Source organism: Phyllostomus discolor, chromosome 1 (assembly GCF_004126475.2).
Source record: "Phyllostomus discolor isolate MPI-MPIP mPhyDis1 chromosome 1, mPhyDis1.pri.v3, whole genome shotgun sequence".
NCBI classification, from domain to species: domain Eukaryota; kingdom Metazoa; phylum Chordata; class Mammalia; order Chiroptera; family Phyllostomidae; genus Phyllostomus; species Phyllostomus discolor.
Window position 1 is genome coordinate 150,846,145 of NC_040903.2, and position 20,535 is coordinate 150,866,679.

At 37.1% G+C, this 20,535-nt stretch overlaps 1 protein-coding gene across 2 annotated transcripts in view; it reads left to right on the plus strand.

The window, feature by feature from the left end:
• Positions 1 to 654: 654 nt before the first annotated feature.
• The window catches only part of CDIN1 (CDAN1 interacting nuclease 1), a 212,530-nt gene continuing 192,649 nt past the window's right edge, over positions 655 to 20,535 (plus strand). Inside the window, exon 1 of one of the 2 annotated variants that reach the window (XM_028505661.2) lies at positions 655 to 998. In XM_028505661.2, the coding sequence (XP_028361462.1) occupies positions 898 to 998 (101 nt within the window). In that variant the 5' untranslated portion in view covers positions 655 to 897. The remainder of the gene's footprint in view (positions 999 to 20,535) is intronic. The other variant, XM_028505659.2, reaches the window with a different exon arrangement.

The following is a 20,535-nucleotide window of genomic DNA, read 5'->3' on the forward strand; positions in this document are numbered from 1 at the left end:
CTCATAGCACCATGGAAAACAGATTCACTCATTGACTCATTTCTCCAAACATTTATCGAGTGCCTCCTGTTTTCTGAGAGCTGCGGAATCAGAGACAATTAAGAAATTATTTCAGGCCTTGAGCACCTAACTGGGGGACAGGCGTGAGAGTACTATTCTTCACTGCAGGCTGTTTGATGTGTCGGATTTCTTTTCTGGTTGGTTTCCCAACGTGAACAAAGCGCCGCACAAGCTGCGTGTGTCTGTCGTGTCTGGTTTGTGTCTGTTGTGTCTACGGAGATCCTGGGAGTTTTGCTCTCAGAGTGCGGAGAGACGTTGGGACCGCACACTTTCTTTGTAGGTCAATCTCCAATTGGAGCTGCTTTAAAACCCGCGCGTTTGAAAGCGTATTCAAATCGGGGACCCTGGCTTTCCGGGGCTCAAGCTTAAGGATCGCGGAACACCCGTGTGCCCGTGCTGCCCGGCCAGTGAGCCAGGACTCCTGGGCTGTCGGCAACTGAGAAAGTATAAACAAACGCCCGGAACTTCCCAAGTTGAACCCAGATAGGTCGTAGCAGCCGGGATACCTGCCGGCCGGAGACTTAGGCTCCACCTCTGCCCGGGACCGCTACTTCCTGATTGGTTTGCCCTTAACTGATATGGCGGCTGCTTGCCTTCGTCTGGGCCCACTGCGGCTGCTCAGAAAGCCAAGGTCTACAGCCCGCCCCCCGCCGCGGCGGAGCAGCTGGGTGAAACCCAGGCTGTACAGCTAATGGTGAAGGGGCTACGGGCAGGCCAGGGAAGTCGAGGACCTAGCTGTGGTCCTGTGTGCCCACCCCTCGTTTCCCGGCACCAAGGCTGTTCGAGCCCAGTGTGTTTTTTACTTGTCCCTGCCACCTCCCAGACTCTTGGCCCAACATGATACTGACTAAAGCCCAGTACGACGAGATAGCCCAGTGCCTAGTGTCTGTGCCTCCCACCAGGCAGAGCCTGAGGAAGCTGAAGCAGAGGTTCCCCAGGTAAGTGCCCATCTCTCCTCTCTCACAGCCCTTTGCCTGAGTCAGCTGTGCCTGGCAGCCAAGCCAGCACTTAGGAACCACGTGTCCCACATGTCAAGTGTTAGGAGATCAAGGATGGTGAAAGAGGTTTCGTCTTTCACTATCCCGCCTTCCTTGGGCGACTTTTAATGGATGAATCAATTAAATTCAAGGTAACACGTTGTTTGTTGAAAATTGGTATGTGCTAGAGATGAGTGCACGTAGTAGGTGCTCCATAAATGTCTAGTGGTTAATTGACAGATACTAGGGATGAATGACAGGTGGGAGGGCCCTCTCAAAGTAGAAATACCAATTGTAGATTCAAAAGGATAAAATGAAGGACCATTTTCAGCCGGTCCCTGGAAACAAATTAGGGAGCACAGACCTAAAGGAGCCTCCTGTTTAACTATGGCTCTCTGATATAATTAAGTGATCTCAAGTGTTTGCATTGCCAGTCAGAGAGGTATCCTAGACATTCCACTCTAGGAATCTTTGGCTCAAGGTTGGCCTTTTAAACAATTATATATATAATTGTTTATACACACACATGTCCCAGGTATATTTCATAGTTCCCTCCTTCCCAAAACACACTTTTTTCTTGTGATTTTAGGATTATCCAACTTTCTAAGGAAGGACTTTAGGAACTGCATACTATAAATTTTCTCATTTTAAAGATGTGCAAACAGAGGCCCAGACGTTACACTAAGAACCAGTCCTGGATAAAAAAGGTTGTTATATCTGTGACCTGTTAAAAGACTAAAATGTTTGTTTACTTTTCTTAGATTTCAAAACCAAATTCAAACCTGTACCATTTGTGTGTGTGTGTGTGTGTGTGTGTGTGTGTGTGTGGCACTGAGCACCCTTAGCCCCTAATGGAGAACTTCTCTGTCCTTGATGTGTAATTCTTCACAGACATCACCATTGAAGTATTTTCTTGAGGAAAGAGATACTATTGGATAATTAGTATTAATAAATTACAAATTGAAGCATAAGTTGGTATTTTATGATGTCAGGTTTTCGAAGGACTCAGTTTTCCTTATCTGTGAAATAAAGGGATCTCTTTCTAATTCATATTTAATTTAAGGTACTATTTATGCCTTTATAGTTTAATATTTTTATCAGACTTGCTAATCAGGAACAAAATTGACAAATTGGAATGTGATTACCTATCTTTAACTCTTGCCAACTCTGCCGATGAGCAGTGAAATTAAGTGAAGGCTTGTCAGCTAAGTGAATAGGTAGATTTTTCTGGACAGTTTTAAAATAGCACTTATATTAAGTGCTATTCTTTTCTCATGTACTTATATTCTTTTCTCATATACTTATATTACAATTGTATTTTTGCTTTTCTTTCTTTACCTCTTCCTCTTCTCTTTCTCTCTTTCTCATGCTTTTTCTTTTTCCATGGCAAATACCTTGTCCTTTTCAGAAGAGATAAGAACCTCCCTACACTCTTATGGACTTAGCAAGTATACTTTTGAAGTACTCACTTCGTTCGGGGCAAGATGCTGTCTTGCTTATTCTCTTATGCCCCACTTTTTCTTCTTATTCATGATATGCCCAAATACTTTTCACTTCTTCCAAATACCACTTAAGAAATGACAAACTCTTCTTCCACTGGAAATTATTTACAGAGGATTCATTAATGTGCAAAAGGAGGAATTAGCCATTTAGCAGGATGGGTGGGGATTCTTTAAAGTGTGTGATTTTGGAGTTGGCTTCACAGTTTTCACTATAGCACTGCTCTACTTTAGATGGTCCTTGGAAAGTATTTGAACAAACTTTAGATTTGATAGGTCATTTTATCAGAGAGTTGATCAGGTATGGACCTCAGAGATAATTTCTGGTGGTTCAGGGAGGTTAAGTGACTTTTCAAAAACCCCAGAGATGTTTAATGGCCAAATAGTGTCTTGATACAGGTTTCATAATTTTAGTTCAGAATTCTATACCAAGCTGCCTTCATTAGTTTCAATATCAATAATAATAACAGCAGCAATTGTTTTGGTGGCATTCATGTAATTTCAATTCTTAAAAAATCAAAGCATTGAAATGTTTTAAAAAGTTGCTAAAATTTAATTTTAATTTTAAAAGTAGAACATGTTCAGTAAAGAAAATAAAAATTATTTATACTTATATAGCCCCCAAAATTTATCTTAACCTTTTATGTATTTTCTTCTCATCTTTTTTTCCCACTGTAATACTGTATCTGCTAAAATACTTTGTAGGTCTTGCTTTTTTCACTTAACATACTGTGAACATTCCTTATCTTCAAAAATTCTTCACAATGTGTTTTAAATAACCAACATCACATTCTGGATGCACCATCCTTTCCTTACTGTTGGATATCAGGAGTTTTGTTTTTCTATTTTATTGATATTATTATTTGTTCATATATAACACCAAGTCTATTTATTTTCTTACTTTAGAATTCCAGAAATTAGGAATGACTACATTAGCAGTTTTCTAACTTTTAATCTGCAGACCTCTTTGTACTTTAAAAAAGTATTGAATACTCCAAAGAACTTTTGTTTGTATGGGTTATGCCTATTGATATTTACCCAAATGTAAATTAAACCTGAGAAATCTAAAAAAATTACTTATTAATTTATTTCAAAATTAACAGTCATAAACCCATTACATGTTAACATGTTTTTGTTACACATATTTAACATACTTGATTAATAAGCATCACTTCAAAAAAGAAGTGAGAAAATGGCCTTGTTTTACACTTGTGCAATTTTTTTTTCATGTCTGCCTTAATAGAAGGAAGACATCTGCTTCTGCATTCAACCTGTTGTGATATGTTGTTTTGATTAAAGAATATGAGGAAACTCAGGCCTCAGACAAATATGCAGTTGGAGAGGCAAGAGTAATTTAATAGGCTTTTCAGATAATTGTGGATATTTTTGTTGCTACATAAAACCCAACAAGTGGTATTTTCTTAAAGGTTAATTGCAATGTGGAATGTGAAACCATATCTTGGCCCTTTCCACTTTGTTATATCACAATCCATTGGCCTGTCATGAACTTTGAGTGGATCTTTTACCAATGCATGATTTTTATCATCATGCATTGTTCACTTGCAAAATGTTGATTGTGGGCTATGCAAGTCTCCCAAATGTTGTCACATTTCATTATATAGCATCAAAAAGGGATATTTGTTAATATCCCCCCTGATCTTATCAGAAAAAAATATGTAAGATTCGAAGTTGTCAAGCTTATGGTGATGGATACAGAGTTTTCTAATATTTGAATTTTTTCTTGAAATCTCAAATTTTATTATTGGCAACAAATATTATTACTTGTTTTCTTTGAAGTGACAGGCTCACATTGTTTATTTTTCAGAAAATGTCTGCCAGATATCCAAATTGGAATAATCATACTTTGTGCATCATTCGTGCCAATAAAAATGGTGTTTCATGGAAAAGGCAGCTAGTTCAGCTCTCCAACAGTCATGCAAGTGCTTTTCCTTGAGACAGCCATCAGACTTATGTATGCAGTAGATGTGCTTTGTGTTTGCTTCTGATGTGGCTGTATGGAACGCTAAATGGATGTGTACTCAAGGGTTGAGTATTAATAAGCGAATCTGAAGGTATTAAGTGAAACCGGCTTTGTTTTCCTTCAAGTATGGGGTGCTGAAGAATATAGTGATTCCTAGGACAATTGTACCCCACCATGATTTGTGGGGTCAGGAGCTGGCAACTTGACCCACCATTGGTTTTGCATTGTCATTGCACATGCCACCTGGGGAAAAGGCGAATCATGTCTTACCACTTCTATAAAGATAACTTTGACTTTGTAGAGCCCTGGGAGAGTCTCAGGGACTCCATGGGTTCATTGACCACACTTTGACAATCGCTACCTATTTTAAGTCAAAGGATATTTATGTTTTGAAAGATTTTGATGTCTATTGACAACTTACTATCAAAATGATTGTAGTAATTCTATTACCAACACGGCATGGGAGTATCTGTCTCTGTAAACTTTTGCCAGCATTGAAGAGAATCATCATTTAAACTTTAATATGATAGATCAAGAATGGCATCTCATAATTTGCATTTTTTATTATAATACATTGTATGTTTTCTCAGTTGATTATTGACCATTTGGTTTTCTTCTTCTTGAGTTCCCTGCCTGGTGTCCTTTGCTTAATTTTGTGTTGAAGTTTGCTGTTACTGTTTATTAATTTGTTATTGTTTATTGGTCTGCATATGTTAAGGATGTTTATCCTATGTCCATATTTGTTGCAGATATTTTCCATTGTTTGCTTTTAATATTGTTCTAGTTTTTAAATGCTTACCTTTAAATTTACGTTTTTTCTCATTTTTCCTTTTATGCTGAGGAAGTCCTTTCCTGCCCTATGATATAAAAAATAAATCTTTCACTTAAATTTTCTTCTAGGTTCCTTATGGCTTTCTTGCTTACTGTTAATTCTTTAATATTTGTTGCTGAAATGCTTTTTAGCATATGGTCAGAGAAAAAGATGTAGCTTAGTTTTTCTCCAGCTTAATTTTTATTTTGCACAGTGGTTTCCACACGCTCTAGCTTCATTCCTCCATGACTTCTTTGTTTTCACTGAAATTACAAGTTTGTCTTTCCAAGTCAGTACACTGAACCTGGGCAATCCCCATAGCCACTCTAGTCTCAGAATCCTCCAAGTTCAAAAGCAGGGATAGAACTTTGCAATGTCCCATATCTTACAACTCCTAAATTCACCCTCATTCTATTCTTTTCTGTTCTGCAGTTTTATAGTACTAGGCCCTTTGGCCCAAGAATATAAGACAAACTGTATTTAAGTACTTGCTGAGGACATATTCATCGATTTGCAACTCTCAAATGATTTCCTGGACCTACTTATTCAGGTGGAAGCCCCCAGCCCAATCAGCTATTACTTATCAGGTTGGATTTTGCATTATATTTTACTGCCTAAACACTGTGTGTGCGCATGTTTGGTGTGTGTGTGTATACAGTGTTCCTAGAGAAATTTCAAAAGGAGTATTTTAAAACTCAAATCTCAACAGAAGTATTTAAAGACTCATTTGGCTGGGTTCTCTGTGCTTAAAGTCAGTACATGTGGTTCATTTTCTTGAGCTTTTTGCCTGTCTCTACCCTTCTCTGTCTCTCTGATTATATATATGTATATACATATGCAAATAACATGTATTACATATGTAAATAATATGTAAACATAGATATAGAAATATGTAAACATTATGTAGAAATATGTATATACATGTATATAATCTTATTTTGAAATAATTTTAAATGTACTGAAAAGTTGCAGAAATATTGCAAAAATTGTTATATACCCTTAATCCTACTTGCCATAACTTTAACATTTTATATAATATAGTATACATAATTGTTAAAATTAGGAAATTAATTTTAATGCAATACAGTTAATCTACAGACTTTTTTTCTAATGACCTTGTCATATTCCAACATCCAAGTTCCCATTTCTATTCCAGAATCACACATTAGATTTAATTGTAATATTTTTTTACCTATAATCTATGACTTTTATTTACTATTACTTTGTTTTTTATGATCTTGACACTTTTGAAGAGTACTGGTTAGTAGTTTTATAGAATGCCCCTAAGTTTGTGTTTGATGTTTTCTCATGATTAGGTTAAGGGTTAACATTTTTGGCAAGAATATCCCAGCAGTGACGCTGTGCCCTCCTCAGTGCATCCTGCCAGGGGGTACATGACTCCATAGGTCTTATTACTGCTGAGGTTGACCTTATTCACTGGGTTAAGGGGTGGTGTCTGCAAAGTTTCTCCAGTGTACTTTGCCTAGGACTACCCTTTGAGATTATGCAAATATTCTGTTTCTCACTCACACTTTTCCTCGCTGATTTTGACATCCTTCAGTGATTCTTGCAAGAAACAGTTATTACCGGTGTTTGCCTAGTGGTGATTTTCTATTTCTCTCACTGGAATACTTTGCAGCTGATCTCATCTACTTCTACCATTTCATGTGAAACAATCCATTCTACAGTCAGTCTATGATTTTCACTGCAGTCTGTTCACCTTTTATAGCAGTTGGTCTATAGTAATTGACTGCGCGTTGACTATGCTTGTGGCACTACTTGGGTATATTTTAGAAAATGGATATAATAATATAGTAATTCATTTGGAGTAATTTGTAGTCTGAGGGAAGAGTTTAGGACACATCCAATAGCTATAAATTATTAGAATCATAGAAGGGTAGAAACCAAAATTTGTCAAACGGTTCAGATATGTTTAGTTAAGTGGGATTCTTAGTGGAGATACACCTTTGTTGGAAATCCTTTCATTATTAAACTAAACCCTCTGGCACAAGTGTGATTTTTCCCTGAGTTCCCTTTACATACACTAGTTATTTGGTTACTATTTATGCCTTAACTTATGAGTCATAAATCAAACTCTTGACACTATGGGTCTCTATGCAAATAGGTGTCTTTACCCTATTGCAGTATCTTTTCCCTCAGGGATCTTGGCTCAGGTTTTTCTAATGGCGCCTTCCACATTTCTAAGCATGATTTTCTGTCTCAGTCTCAGTCCACAATACCTACTGTTTTCCCATTCTTGGAACGTATCACAGGCAACCATTCACCCATATGAATGCTGTTCCTAGAGACATACCAAAAGCAGTAGGTAAAAACTCTTTTGGTTCGGTTCCCTGTTCTTAAACCAATATACATGGTTCATTTTCTTGAGATCTTCACCTACGTCTACCTGAGAACTGGAGTTAAGGCTGGCTGTACTGCGTGTTTGCCAGGGTTGAACTTAGTGCTTCTTGGTTCTTGGTAGTGGACTAGGAGGTCCAGCCTGGTTAGGAGTAGAGTAGCTAAGGGACTTGTGTGGGACAATTAAAACAATTTTACTTAACTTTTACATTTATTTAGGGTGACTGAGTTTAAATTGATGCTGCAACTGGCTACAGTTGTCCTTTTTGGAGCAACATTGTCCCCTACCCACCATTCACCATGGTGCATTTTTATCAGTCCACTTTTCCCATAGGGTGTCTTTTATTCCATTGTTTTTGCTTCTTGTTAACAACTTGCTCTTGGGAAGTGACATGACTCTGCCTCTTTGTATCTGAGTCACAGTTGTCTCACCTGTAAAAGGAGGGATGACGCTCCACTGCTAGGAAGTAGAAGAAGGCAGGAGTCACACCCTTCCTCCCTTAAGGCCAGGGCAAGGATTAAGTGAACTCAGGCATGCAAAAACACTTGGCTTAGTGAAAGGGATCTGGTAAGTAATTTGATGGATGGTAAATTTTATGATTACTTTTAGGATTTAGTATCTGGCCTATGGTAGAAGAAATATCAGAATAGTTAGCTTTTAAAACATAAAACAAAGTTTTGCTTTGAAATGAAGGCCCATAGATTTGTAGAAAATAAATGTTTATGTGGGTCAGGTGATTGTATGACTGTGAACAAATAGATTTGATCATTAGTTGAATTTGACACAGAAATTTCAAAACTTGCCTTAAATCTTTCATAGTTATATATATAGTGCTAGTTTTAAAAAAACTTTTAAATGTAGATTGGCTGATTTTTAAGAGTCACAGTAGCACATTGTGGTGTATAATACTGTAGAGCTTGGTTTACTTAGATTAGAAATTTATTCCTATTGGCCTCATTCTCTCATTTTTGGTTAATTTTCTATACATATACTAGTGTTGTGGTAGGCCTGAATTCTAGAATAATGAGTAAGAATAACTTGTAAAGGGAGAAAATGTCAGTCCTTTATTGAACTAGAAATTTTTTTGTCAGTTTTGCCAAAGAAATCTAATTATTTTGCATGACTTTCAAAAGTATTATTCATATACTCAGGAAATATATACAGAAGTATTTCTGTATCAATCATTAGAGCAAATTGGAAGAGAAACTGATGTAAAGGAAATTGCTCTAAAAATTGGCCTAAGAAAAGAAGATTGTTATCTCATCTATTTCCTTAACTTTTTAAAATGTGATTTTTATTCCATTAAATTTTAGGTATTTGTTTTTGTTGTACTGTAGCCTAGGGTTCCCCCCCCCCCCTTTTAAAGGTTTTAAAGACTCTTGAAAGTTATTTTGTTATATATTTTGTTATATGGAACATCTGCTTTCTAAAATCACTGCTTAGCTTTTATCAGATATTTGCGTTCCTTTGGATTTGCAGAGTTGCACAGTGAGATGAGCTCGAGTTCTTGAAAAGGAGCACAGTGCTTGAAGAAAACCTCAAAGAACCCACACACTGACTATATTTCTTATTAGTGTGAGGGGGAACTTTTTGTGTTATTAGACTATTGACTTCATTTTCAAGTCTATATCCAGGCATCAAACTTGAGTCGACTAAGTAATAATCCATACCAGAATGTTTGCTGGTACAATAAAGAGGAATTATATATTTTCCTAGGAGAAAAATGTTCAATAGATGTATAGGGTAATAATATCAATATTTTATTACTTGACTTTCAACAAATGTTGATGGAATTCACCATTATGTTTTTATTACACATTTTGTATGATTTTACCATATTGGCTGAAGTTTCCTTAAAAACAAAACAACCAATATACAAATACTTTACCAGAGTAAGTATGAAAAGTGACCTGAATATATAGAAGTCATGTACTGGTATGAAAATCATAATGGGAGATGGGCAAAGAATAAATTTTCCTGTATTTTATTTTCAATTTTTCTTGAAAGGAAACTTTTTCAAATGTCCAATTCAAGATATCTGTCTTCTTGTCCCTTTCTGCCGTCAGACTGCATATCCAGTGTGCTGGTGTATGGTGGATGCACTGAAAGTATGGGTGAGCTTGTGGCTAGATGAGAAGGCTCAATGTCTAATGAGAACAGAACTGGATCCAGCATCATTTGGTCCATGGGTTTGAAACCAGCACAGAGCAGTCTGTGCCTCCCCTAGCAAAGATGGCACAAGGCTGGTCAGGAATCATCCAGCCTTTTTCTGACCACTTTGGGGAACTAAATACCTGCCTCTATTTTTCTTTCCTCCCCTTTCTTTCCAGCTCACTTTTCAGGGAGGCATCTTGATAACATATATGTTAAGAGTTAGTAGGTCTTCCTTATAACCCAAAGCTTTCTTCATGTCAAAAAACAGTGATATGTTTAACAATGTCAGCTCTTTTAAGTGTTCTCCCTTGGCTGAGGTGGCGGTGGGGTACTTTCTGTCCCTCTGACTTCAGGATAGTGAATAAAATTTTTTTTTTATATATTTAGTGTGGCCTTCAAATTGTGGCCTGACAAACACCTGAAGTTTCCTTGAGATAAAAGAATGTTAAAATATCTCAGAACTTATTTCTTGTATGCATTTTAAATATTGAGATTCAGTTGCTAAAAATGTTTGACAACTGTTAAATTTAGAGTATAACTTCAGGACCATGGGAATAAAGGTTTTCAAACAAAGAAAGTCATACAAGTAGAGGAAGAAAGTAAGGTGGCTTTATGGGTCTTGATACTGTTGCTGAAGCAAATATGTAAATACTGGGTCTTTCCCTGACCAAATACTGTCCCTGCTAACTGGGGCAATCCTGGGTGAATCAGTCTTTTTCTGCTGTTGTCCTGGAAGCACTAGTCAAACTGAAGATGGACACTTAAAATACGTGGTACATGGTCACCGTGCTCCAACTCTCCAACTCATTTATTTTCATTTAAAATTTTATAGTTATTGTCGAGATCTGTCCTTTGCTCCAGGCCCAAGAAAGGATGAGGTGTAGACTCTGATGTTGTATTTAATCCTGTTTTAGGAAGTAGAAGACATGGCAGACTCTTGATATTTACAAGGGTTATCACTGAAGACTGTTGAAAATCTCCACATATGCAACTAACGCTATGTAGGATAGAAAGTCTGTAAATTTGGATCCAGGTGTTTGGTTAAGCTCACTTACCGGCTGTTTGACGTGCTGCCCACCCAATCAGCCTCTTGATATGAAAGCTTCAGATTTATGCTCAGTAAGTTTATGAATTACTATTTGTCATGAATAGTTGTGATTATTCTCAGATAAAACAGGGTATGTTATTCTAGCAGTACTGTGGGTACCCATCTCCAGCTTTATTATAAATAGAAATGGAAGGTAAAACCTCTGTTTGTCACTCATGCCTGTGCCACGCCTTAGCCTCCTGAGATTCTGGAACTGATGATGAGATGGTATCTAAGACTTGTGTGCTCTTTGTAGGTGACCTTGTTTGTAGATGGGTGGGATCTGGGAGGGTAAACTGTTGTTAACTGCATTTTTGTACACTCGTACATGAATTCCTTTTTTAAAAAATATTCCATTTCAATCTACAACTCTCCCAAGGCAACATCATCTTTTAGTTAAGGTATGTTGCCCTGCTATTTGTCTTTGCCAATAATATTGATAGGGAAAGCTAATAAAATTTGAAATTAACTTGCACTTCAAGCATCATTTAGCTAAGAGAGTAAATGAACTGGGCATAAGAAAGAGACTCTTTATTGTATAGTATTAAAAACCCCACAGACTCTTACAACCTAGGTGTGACACACAGCTCACAAACATCATTTCTTAACTGATAAAGTTTACATAATCTAGATTCTCATTTCCTGCAGCCAGCTATAATATATATTAAGGGGAAAATACATTTAATCTCCAACTTATAACATTTTGAATTTTTGTTTGCACTTGGGTAGGCATGTATGGAACTCTTCATGTGATCACAAAAACTCCTCCAGAGGGACCTTCATACTCTCTTGTTGTTTCAGACTCAGTGACTTCTAGAGCCTTGGATCAAGATTGGAATTTGAGATCATCAAGTCAAATCGATTAATGTTACAGATGCAGAAACTGAGGGGGGAATGTCACCTGGTGATTTGACTGAGGTTCCACATCCAGAGTCAAAATTTCCATTCATGTTCTTTAACTACAGATCACAGATTCCCATTATGAGGGAGCCAGGAGGTATTGACAAGGAGTGAATGAATGAAGCTAGCATGGCTGGGGTTGTGGCGAAGCAAAAGTACATTTGTGTACACCAGCAGAGCAGTTGCTGTTTTATGCCGGCCAGGTATTGCCATCCAGGACTGTGGGCCCATTGCTACCAGGTCTTCTGTTCTCTAGAAAGCAGCTCTAGGGCTGACTTTTTAAGAAAAAAATATCCTGACTTTTAAATGTTTTCAATTTGTTTGAATTTCTAAAAGCAGTGTGTGGGCCAACAGTTTCCTGGCCAAACAGAACAAGTCTGTGGGCTGAATTTGGCCTACAGCCAGTGGGTACTGACTGGAGCTGTATCTTTCCAGCTTGTGGGAGCTGATTGTGAGCATCTTTTCTCCACTCTACAAACCATGACCTTGAATTAGTAGCTTAAAATCAGCCACGGTGGGAGTGTTTACACCACAGAAATTGGCAAACACTACCAACCTGAATTCCCCCCACTGCTCCCCACACCACTGCATATGATCACTAGTTTGAGACTTGCATTTCCTTTATGGGCCCATGCCTTATCTGTTCCAGAATTTTCTTAAACCAGTTTATTCTGATTTTTTTTTAAGATTTTATTTATTTATTTTTAGAGAGGGAAGGGAGGGAGGTGGGGAGAGAGAGAGAGAGAGAGATTCAATGTGCGGTTGCTGGGGGCCGTGGCCTGCAACCCAGGAATGTACCCTGGCTGGGAATCGAACCTGGGACACTTTGGTTCCCAGCCCACGCTCAATCCACTGAGCTACGCCAACCAGGGCTATTCTGATTTTTATAGGTTGTTTTTTTCCTGAAGAGGGCTCAAAATACTTCTATCTGTATCTCATTTATTCTTATAATATTTTTATGTGTTGTGATTCCTCCTTTTTGTTGTCGTCCAAAGAGAGGATACATATATTTCCCTTACTGTAGTTAGTGTGGGGGCTAGAATTCTAGTCTTGAGCCTTAGAAGTACCTAGTATATTATAGGTATTATAACACATAGTGTGGCAGGCATTGATTGAACTGGCCTGAAGAAGATGCTGCTTGGTTAAAAAAAAAAAAAAGAAAAAAGTCATATACATATGTCTCACTTAGGAAAACTAATCCCTTTCGAATTAGATTAATTTGATAAATTTGGGAACAATATAGTGATTCTTCACTCAGTAGGAATATAGAAATACTTCAATGGCATACCTGAGGGTTTATCATGCCAGAAATTACTTTTAGAGAAACTTCCAGCTTAGATGTTACATCTTTAGTTGGCAGTTACTCTAGTGTAAAAAAGCAAATAAAGCATCTCTGCAAAGCATCTCTGAAAAACAATGGAAGATACCTAATTGATCATATTATAATTTGAATTAGAGCAGTTTTATAAAGACTCAATCATCACATGCTCAGATGCATTCCTTTTGTACATTTAAAGTATCGGTAATAAAATAATATGACAACATACAACTAAAATAGAAATGGGCCATAAAATTAGCAATGTTAGGCAACACTATGTGCATTTTAGAATGACAAGTAAAATTCTTTGTAGGGACAGGCCTACATGAGTGGGCTGGCCAGGTGGTATTGAGTTTGGCAGACTTGTCATAGCCTGTGCTTGACCTTGGGTGGTTTATTTAGCTGTGTTGCTTATGGATGATTATTTTATGCATCAGTAGGAGGCCAAACTCTATCACTGAGAAGTCCAGGGCCTGTTCAGTTTTTCTTTTGTTGTTGTAAAGGCCATTTTATATATAGGTTCAAAGAAATTGGTTCTGAAAACAGAATAGGAATTCTGGCTTCATGATTTGCTTGCTGGGTGATATAGGGCAACTTTCTCCACCCCTTGGTGCCTTTGCATCCTTACTTATAAAATAGGATTGTTATAAACTTGCAGTAAGTTAGTACAATATAAAATGATTAGCACAGTTCCTGATGTTGTGCTGAATAAGTTTTTGCTGCTACTGCTTCTGTTATCATTATCATTATTGATTTAACGATGCTCATTGCAATGGTATATATGCTTATAATAATTAGACTCAGAATATTACAACTGAAAAGATTTTTCCTAAAACCAGCCCCTTTATTTTCTAGGTTTCCAGAGTGCCCTTCTTCTACCCCCATGTTAATAGGAAACCTACTTTTAGTAAATTATGGTGAAGTCCTTAGCTGGTACTGGGAACCAAGGTGTATGATACTCCATTGATGGCAAATGGGTATATTGAGGTTTAGGTTGATTCTCCCCACTCCACCCTCACAATAGAAAATGGTTATATAACAAGATCACTGCCTAAGACAGAACAAGTGAGAAAACCCTGGAATTTTAAAGTATTTTCCTGTCTAATTACTTTTCCTGACTGCAATGCCCCCATATTCCAGAAGCTGTTTTACTTTCTTGCCTTACCTTGATAACAAGGTGGTTACAAGTTTATGAAAGATGTTTGGGCAAATACCAGCTTTGGAGTCAGGGTTCTGCCACCAGGAAGTAGCTTGAGTCCAATAATTATGTGAATTTAGGTCTAAGACTTCCAGGGCATGGAGGTTTTATAAGACACCATGTCATCCTATGAGTGTGAACATTGATTTTAGTTTTTAATATGGGTATTAATACTTTTGAAGAACCAGTATTTTTTAAACACTCTTAAAATCTGTTCATGGTATTAATAATGATTATGAAAAGAACTTGTGGTAAACAGAAAGAAATTGTATGAACTTTTAAAAGAAAATAGATTTATTGTTCCTTAAGGCTTTGGTTTTTATTAGTTACAGTGTATTCCAGAATGCTGCCTGCAAAGAATTTGTTTAATTTATCTTATTTTTGCAGTTCTGCTGATCATATAGTTGCAATAATAATGAGTTGGGCAAGGCAATAATATTTTCCCTTTCCTTTCCTATTTTGTTTGTTATGGAGTGTATCTTCCTCTAGGTGTTAGGTCAAAGGGATGCTTTCAGGTTTAGACATATTTCACTTATGCTGCTTAGGCCGAATTCGAATAAAAGTATGAAGACTGGCTAGAGATCTTTGTGCTCGAAAAAAAATATTTAAAAATTTGAGTGACATTCTGAAAAATAGCTGCTTGTAGACAATAGTTGTGGAAGGAGAAGTCACAATTATACTACAGATAATATTTTGAGAATTATTTGCCAAATAACTTCTGAAGTACGGAAACAAGACTTGGTTAGTAGTATTTCATCTATTAGAGGTGTGTAAGGAGTCTAGATTTGGTACATTGTCATGAAAAGTATTTTATTTTGTGATAGTTTTTTGGACAATTGTATTCTACACTGTATTACAACGGCACAATAAATTGCTGAATATACCATCTGCTGAATATGACTTTACCATGAAAAATTTGATGCATGAAGAAGGAAAGGTTGGAATATATTAACCTTTCATGACAAGAGACTTCGAATTTTGACCTAATACAGGTGACCTTTGTGCGCAATAAAAGTGAGCTTAATCTTGAGGTCAAGGTTGAGGTGAAAGGCAGGGCAAGGTGGTGGAGCCTATGCTGATTGGTACTTCAGAGCCTACCTAGCTATTGGCTAAATAGGAACCTGGCACTTTTCTTTTTTTTAATTTTTAGCATTTCCAGGAGCTTATTTATAGCAAGTTGTTTAGCTGTTTAATGCCACCCCATCCTCAAAGCTCAGCTATCTGTGTAGTTGTGGTAAGTTTATCTGTCTGTATAAAGTTTACCATTTCTGACTGAAAGGTATGAGTGTGCTATTATGTACTGTTCCATAGATAACCAATCGTTAAAAATAAAAATGTTTTTATGGCTTACAGAAAAGACAACTGGCATATATAACCTTGGAACTGAAAATATATCTTCTTTTAAGAGGCTTATTTCTTTGAGAAATTGAACTTTTGTCATCTAACTTTGGAATGATCTGAAGAATTTTGAAGTCGTTTGTACCTTTACCTAGTTTATAATTAAGAGAACTCTCACAAATTATTGTTTTAACGTGTTTAGATGATTTCGTGACTGGTTGTTCCCTTAAAAGTGTCTTTGAAATGCATCTGCTAATGTATTTACATTATAATATGATATTAAATATTTTTAAGGTTTTGCCTGATGTACATGGGAAGAAATTGTTTTAAAGCATAAATTCACTATCAAATGCATCAACCATTTTGCCATAGATGAAATTATACCTTAGCGAATATCAGGGAGAAATCTGCTGGTGTTAAATTGCCTGCACACTCACCGAGTGTCCTGCCCAAATAATTGGCTGAAACAACAAACATTTGGGAGAGAGAGTCAGGGATTCTAATGGAAAGAACTGAACTCTTTTAATCGAGCCTGTAAAATATTCCCCAGGACTGATCAGCTCTGAAGCGCTGAGGTTTGATGATTGGAATGGCAGGAAACCATGCTTTCAGGACATAACGAATTGACGAGGCCATCCATCATTCGTTAGCACACACCGAAACGTGGGCTGTGTGTGCAAAGGCCTGTGATTTAGTAAATACTTGGGAGATGAATAGAGCTTACACACAAGGGAAGATATTGCTGTCCTTCAGCAGCCTGAGACCCAGGCGCCTGCTGAGAAGGCCATCTGACGGCTCATCATCAGTAACCGGCCTGTCACAGTCAGCGGTGCCCACCGACCATCGCCAGTATATTAAATGCATTTTTAATATCTGCTTCAGTAGACTTAATGAAGAAAATTTAGTTTCCATACTCCAAGCACTGCTTCTTCAAGTGTTCTAAGGCATGGACTCTTGCCTGTACAAGAAAGGGGGGAGACCATGCTGGCCGTTAGGGAGTTGATTGGAAAGGACACTCAGACAAAGTACTGTGCAAATAATAAAAAAAAGCTTTTAGCAGAGTTGGCATCTTGTTGATATAAAAATATCTTTTTTTAAAAAAAAGTTCTCTTCTTTCACAAGCCCTTCCCCCTAGGAAGGTTGAACCTGCTGGTAAGAGATATAAGCCTACTGATCTAAAAGGAAATATTATGGTTTGGCATAACTTGAATAGAAAGACTCAATTTTAAATTAGTTCGTGATTTGAGATACTATTTGATTCTTATTTGAGTGACTATACAAAGTAGGATTTTTCCCTACCTAGTCGCTTCCACATTTTTAAATGTTGAACATTACTCATTAATCAAGTTAGTATATTTTTGTCTGGTGTCATGCAGAACAGCTCAAAATGAATGTGAAAAAAATCAGTTGCCAACTTGATTAAAAAGCTCTCAGAAACTTTCTTTGGCTATAAGGTTTCTTTAAAACCTGTAATTTTTAAGTGTTCTATTTTTATATTCCAGCAAAGTGTGCAGATTCGTTCTTTTTAATGAGTTTCAGTGTTGACATTATTTACTACAAAACAGCAAGACAACCAATTAGATATTGTTGCAAGCATGCACTTTAAAGGTTTCCCGTCTTGTTAAAAAAAAAAAATCAAGAATATGCTCTCATGCTCACAGAAGAAGCTACGGAATGGGTCCTATAAATCTGATTCCTGCCTGTGTCAAAACAGTAATGTATTAAATGCATATTATTATAAAAATTTAAGACATGTCTTAAACACACTTACATTTTTATAACACATGGCAATATTAAATAATACATTTCCTTGTTAGCATCTGTTTGCCGTCATTGTTGGCAAGACCTATGATTTATTGCTTAAATTAATGACCAAGACCATTTTGGACCTGATATATGCCCCTAAGCTTATTACATCACTAAATAAAATAAAATGTATGCACTTGTGACAGAGTTATTTTTATAATTGTTTATCCCTTTAAGTGCCCTATTCAGTGATTCACTGAAAGGTTCATAATGGTTGGCTTGTAACCAGAAAATAATCTCGGAAAGGTAAAATATATTTCTTGCCGAGAAATAAAATGCCAGAGGGACGGTGATGAGAGGGGTCGCAGAAAGAGTTTGCAACACTCAAACTTGTTCCTTTCTTTGGTGCTCTCAATGGACTCTTGCTGAATTTTCTTGATGCACAACCTCCTCCCTCACCCCAACTCTTAAGGCTATCTCATAATGTTATGGCTCATCCCCCTGTAAGCCCTTCAGTATGGGCAAAGTGGTTTTGTTCTGACACAAAGCTTCAAGGGTGAAGTTGTTCTTTACTAAGGATTTTTGCAGGTGCCATTGTCACCATGCATGAAACTGAGTAAGATTATCTTCCTATTTTTCATTTTTTTAAGATGGGGATTGGAACTTCAGTGTTTTGAATTGAACTCTATTTGACTTCATAATCTTTATCTTTCCTTTCTGAGGGTGCAGTGTGATAGACCCTTCAGTGTTTGCACAGTAACCTATTTTTCATCTGAAGTCGCTCTGCTGCTTGAGTTTCAAAACAATAAACGTAACATGGCTGCGTGGTTTTCTTGGTCCTCGTGAAGCATCTCCTTGACTGTCAGCTCTCCTGTCATTTGATGGTAAGGTGGAGTTTTGGGGAAGCTGTCTGGCTCCTGGACGGCAGTGACTATGCCCTGAAGCATGTGAAGCCTCCATGGGCACCTGAGAGTAATACTCGTGGGAAGATTATTGTTCCGGAGATGTCTTGGGGTGATTATCACTCGTAATGGAAACAAAACTTGGTTCCTAAGAAAGGTCTTTTTGTGTTTCTCTTCATCTCGTTTTCACTGCATCTTAAACAAAATAGTTTATTGGAAATTAAAACTTTTTTTTTAACCTTTGATGTTCTTTCCCAAAACAGTTGATCTTATAAGGATTTTAATGGTTCTCTCAAAAAATAATCAACCCAACAAACATTCATGCTTTTCTTGAGAAGTGATATTGACCTTCTCTACTTTGGGCTCTCCTCTCCCATTTCTGATCTTTATATCACCCTTTTCATCTCATCTTCCGTGTCTGGGACACCTGCCTCCACGTAAACCATTTTAAAGGAAAATTGATGAAAAAGAGTCTCAAGTGCAAATTACTCTCTCTTTTCTTCCCCTACCCCCTCTTTTTGGTCTTTTGAATATTGGTTTAGAGCCAGTAAGATTTTTTTTTTATTATTTGACCATTGTAGTTACTGTTACCTATTAATTTGGAATATACACATCCCTGTCTTTTGCTTTCTATTTGATTGATTGTGAATTCCTTGAGGATAGGAGCCATGTGTTTTGCTGTGATTTTATTTTCCAATTCCCCCATTTAGGGCCTAGCACAATAGTGTCCTTTCTGCATTGAATGGATTTTTGTTGACTTCCTAATACTGACCAGTGCTTATTTTTGTGTTCTCTTTAGAAGAGATGATAATTCAAAAAGCATGTTTCTTCTTTTTGGCCACTATTATTCTGTCTAGTGCCATACAAAGGACTTGCTATTCTGTCGTAAGATTGTTTCTTAAGCTCTCACTTTCTGGGTCAATATATTTAAGTCCTATTTAAAAATATTAAAATATTCAGTAGGCAGCTAAGTGCTTAGCCTGGTGTACTACTTAACACTAAATGAAAGTAAAATATAACACAGACATGGAGCCATTTGTTATATTTTAGTAGATGAAGCAATGGCTGTGTAAACCTTAACCTTGTAATTTTGTGAGTTCCACTTTATCATGTAGCTGTAAGAGTAATCAAAATAAATCACGGGAGATGAATAAATATTTTCTAGTGCTTTTTCTGTGCTTTCAGAAGTGATGCTTGATCCATGAAATTTTAGTAAGTGTATTAAATAAAACAATATGATGTGCACCATGTCAGATCTGATAAATTATTCGGGATAGGACATTTATATAACATATGTTGAGCTGCTACGTGAACAGCTTAATGACTATAAATTATGTTAATCTGTCTTGCCATTTTTACATTTTGTTAAAAATTGCACTATTTGTGTTATAGCTATTTATATATATTTGGGGGGTGGACAGGGATAAGAAGAAGGCATAAGAAAGGCGCAGGTCATCTCTGCGATGTTCTGACAGTGATCCGGGGCTCCTCAGCTGTGCAGTGTACATAACACAGATGTTGGAGAGTCATCTGTCAGCCATGCCTCTCCTATGGAGTTAAAGTTCTAGAGGGAAAAGAATTTGACACAGTGCTGTCACTGTTACATTTTCACAATAGAAGAGCATGCAAATATTGAACCTCCTGCTTAGCAGTAGTGCCCTGTCTAATGTCTGTGCTGGTTAGAATAAAAAATCATGGGTGCATCTTGGGCTCAGAGATCTGACAAAGGTCATGCTATGTTGGGCATTTGAATTGGAAATTGTCTGGACTTAGATTTTATAAAGCTCCCACTGTTGTGTGTGGAGAGAATTTCAGCAGGGTTTTGTCCCTGGAGAGGCCTCTTAGGCCCTTTTCTGTCCTATGAATGAATTTAGATGTGAGGGTTACTCCTGCCTTAAAACTGTTAAGTTCATTTTGCATACATCCCTAGAGAGAAAAACTGGCAGATGCTTTTGTCTTGGAAGTGTTTAAAAGAAAACTGCAGAGCAGGAACAAGAGAGAAAAGGGGCCCTGTGTGGAGTCCCAGAACATTTTGGAAATGGCCAATATGCAGTTTTCATCAGTATGAAGGCGGGGTGCAATATGGTGTCTGTAGCTCACAAGGGAATATGAATGTTGATTAAGCATACTCCCAGGCTTTGAAATTCTGAAAGCAGTGTCAGAATAATGGATGTTGAGCAAATGTCAAGCATTTGTTAATTTCTC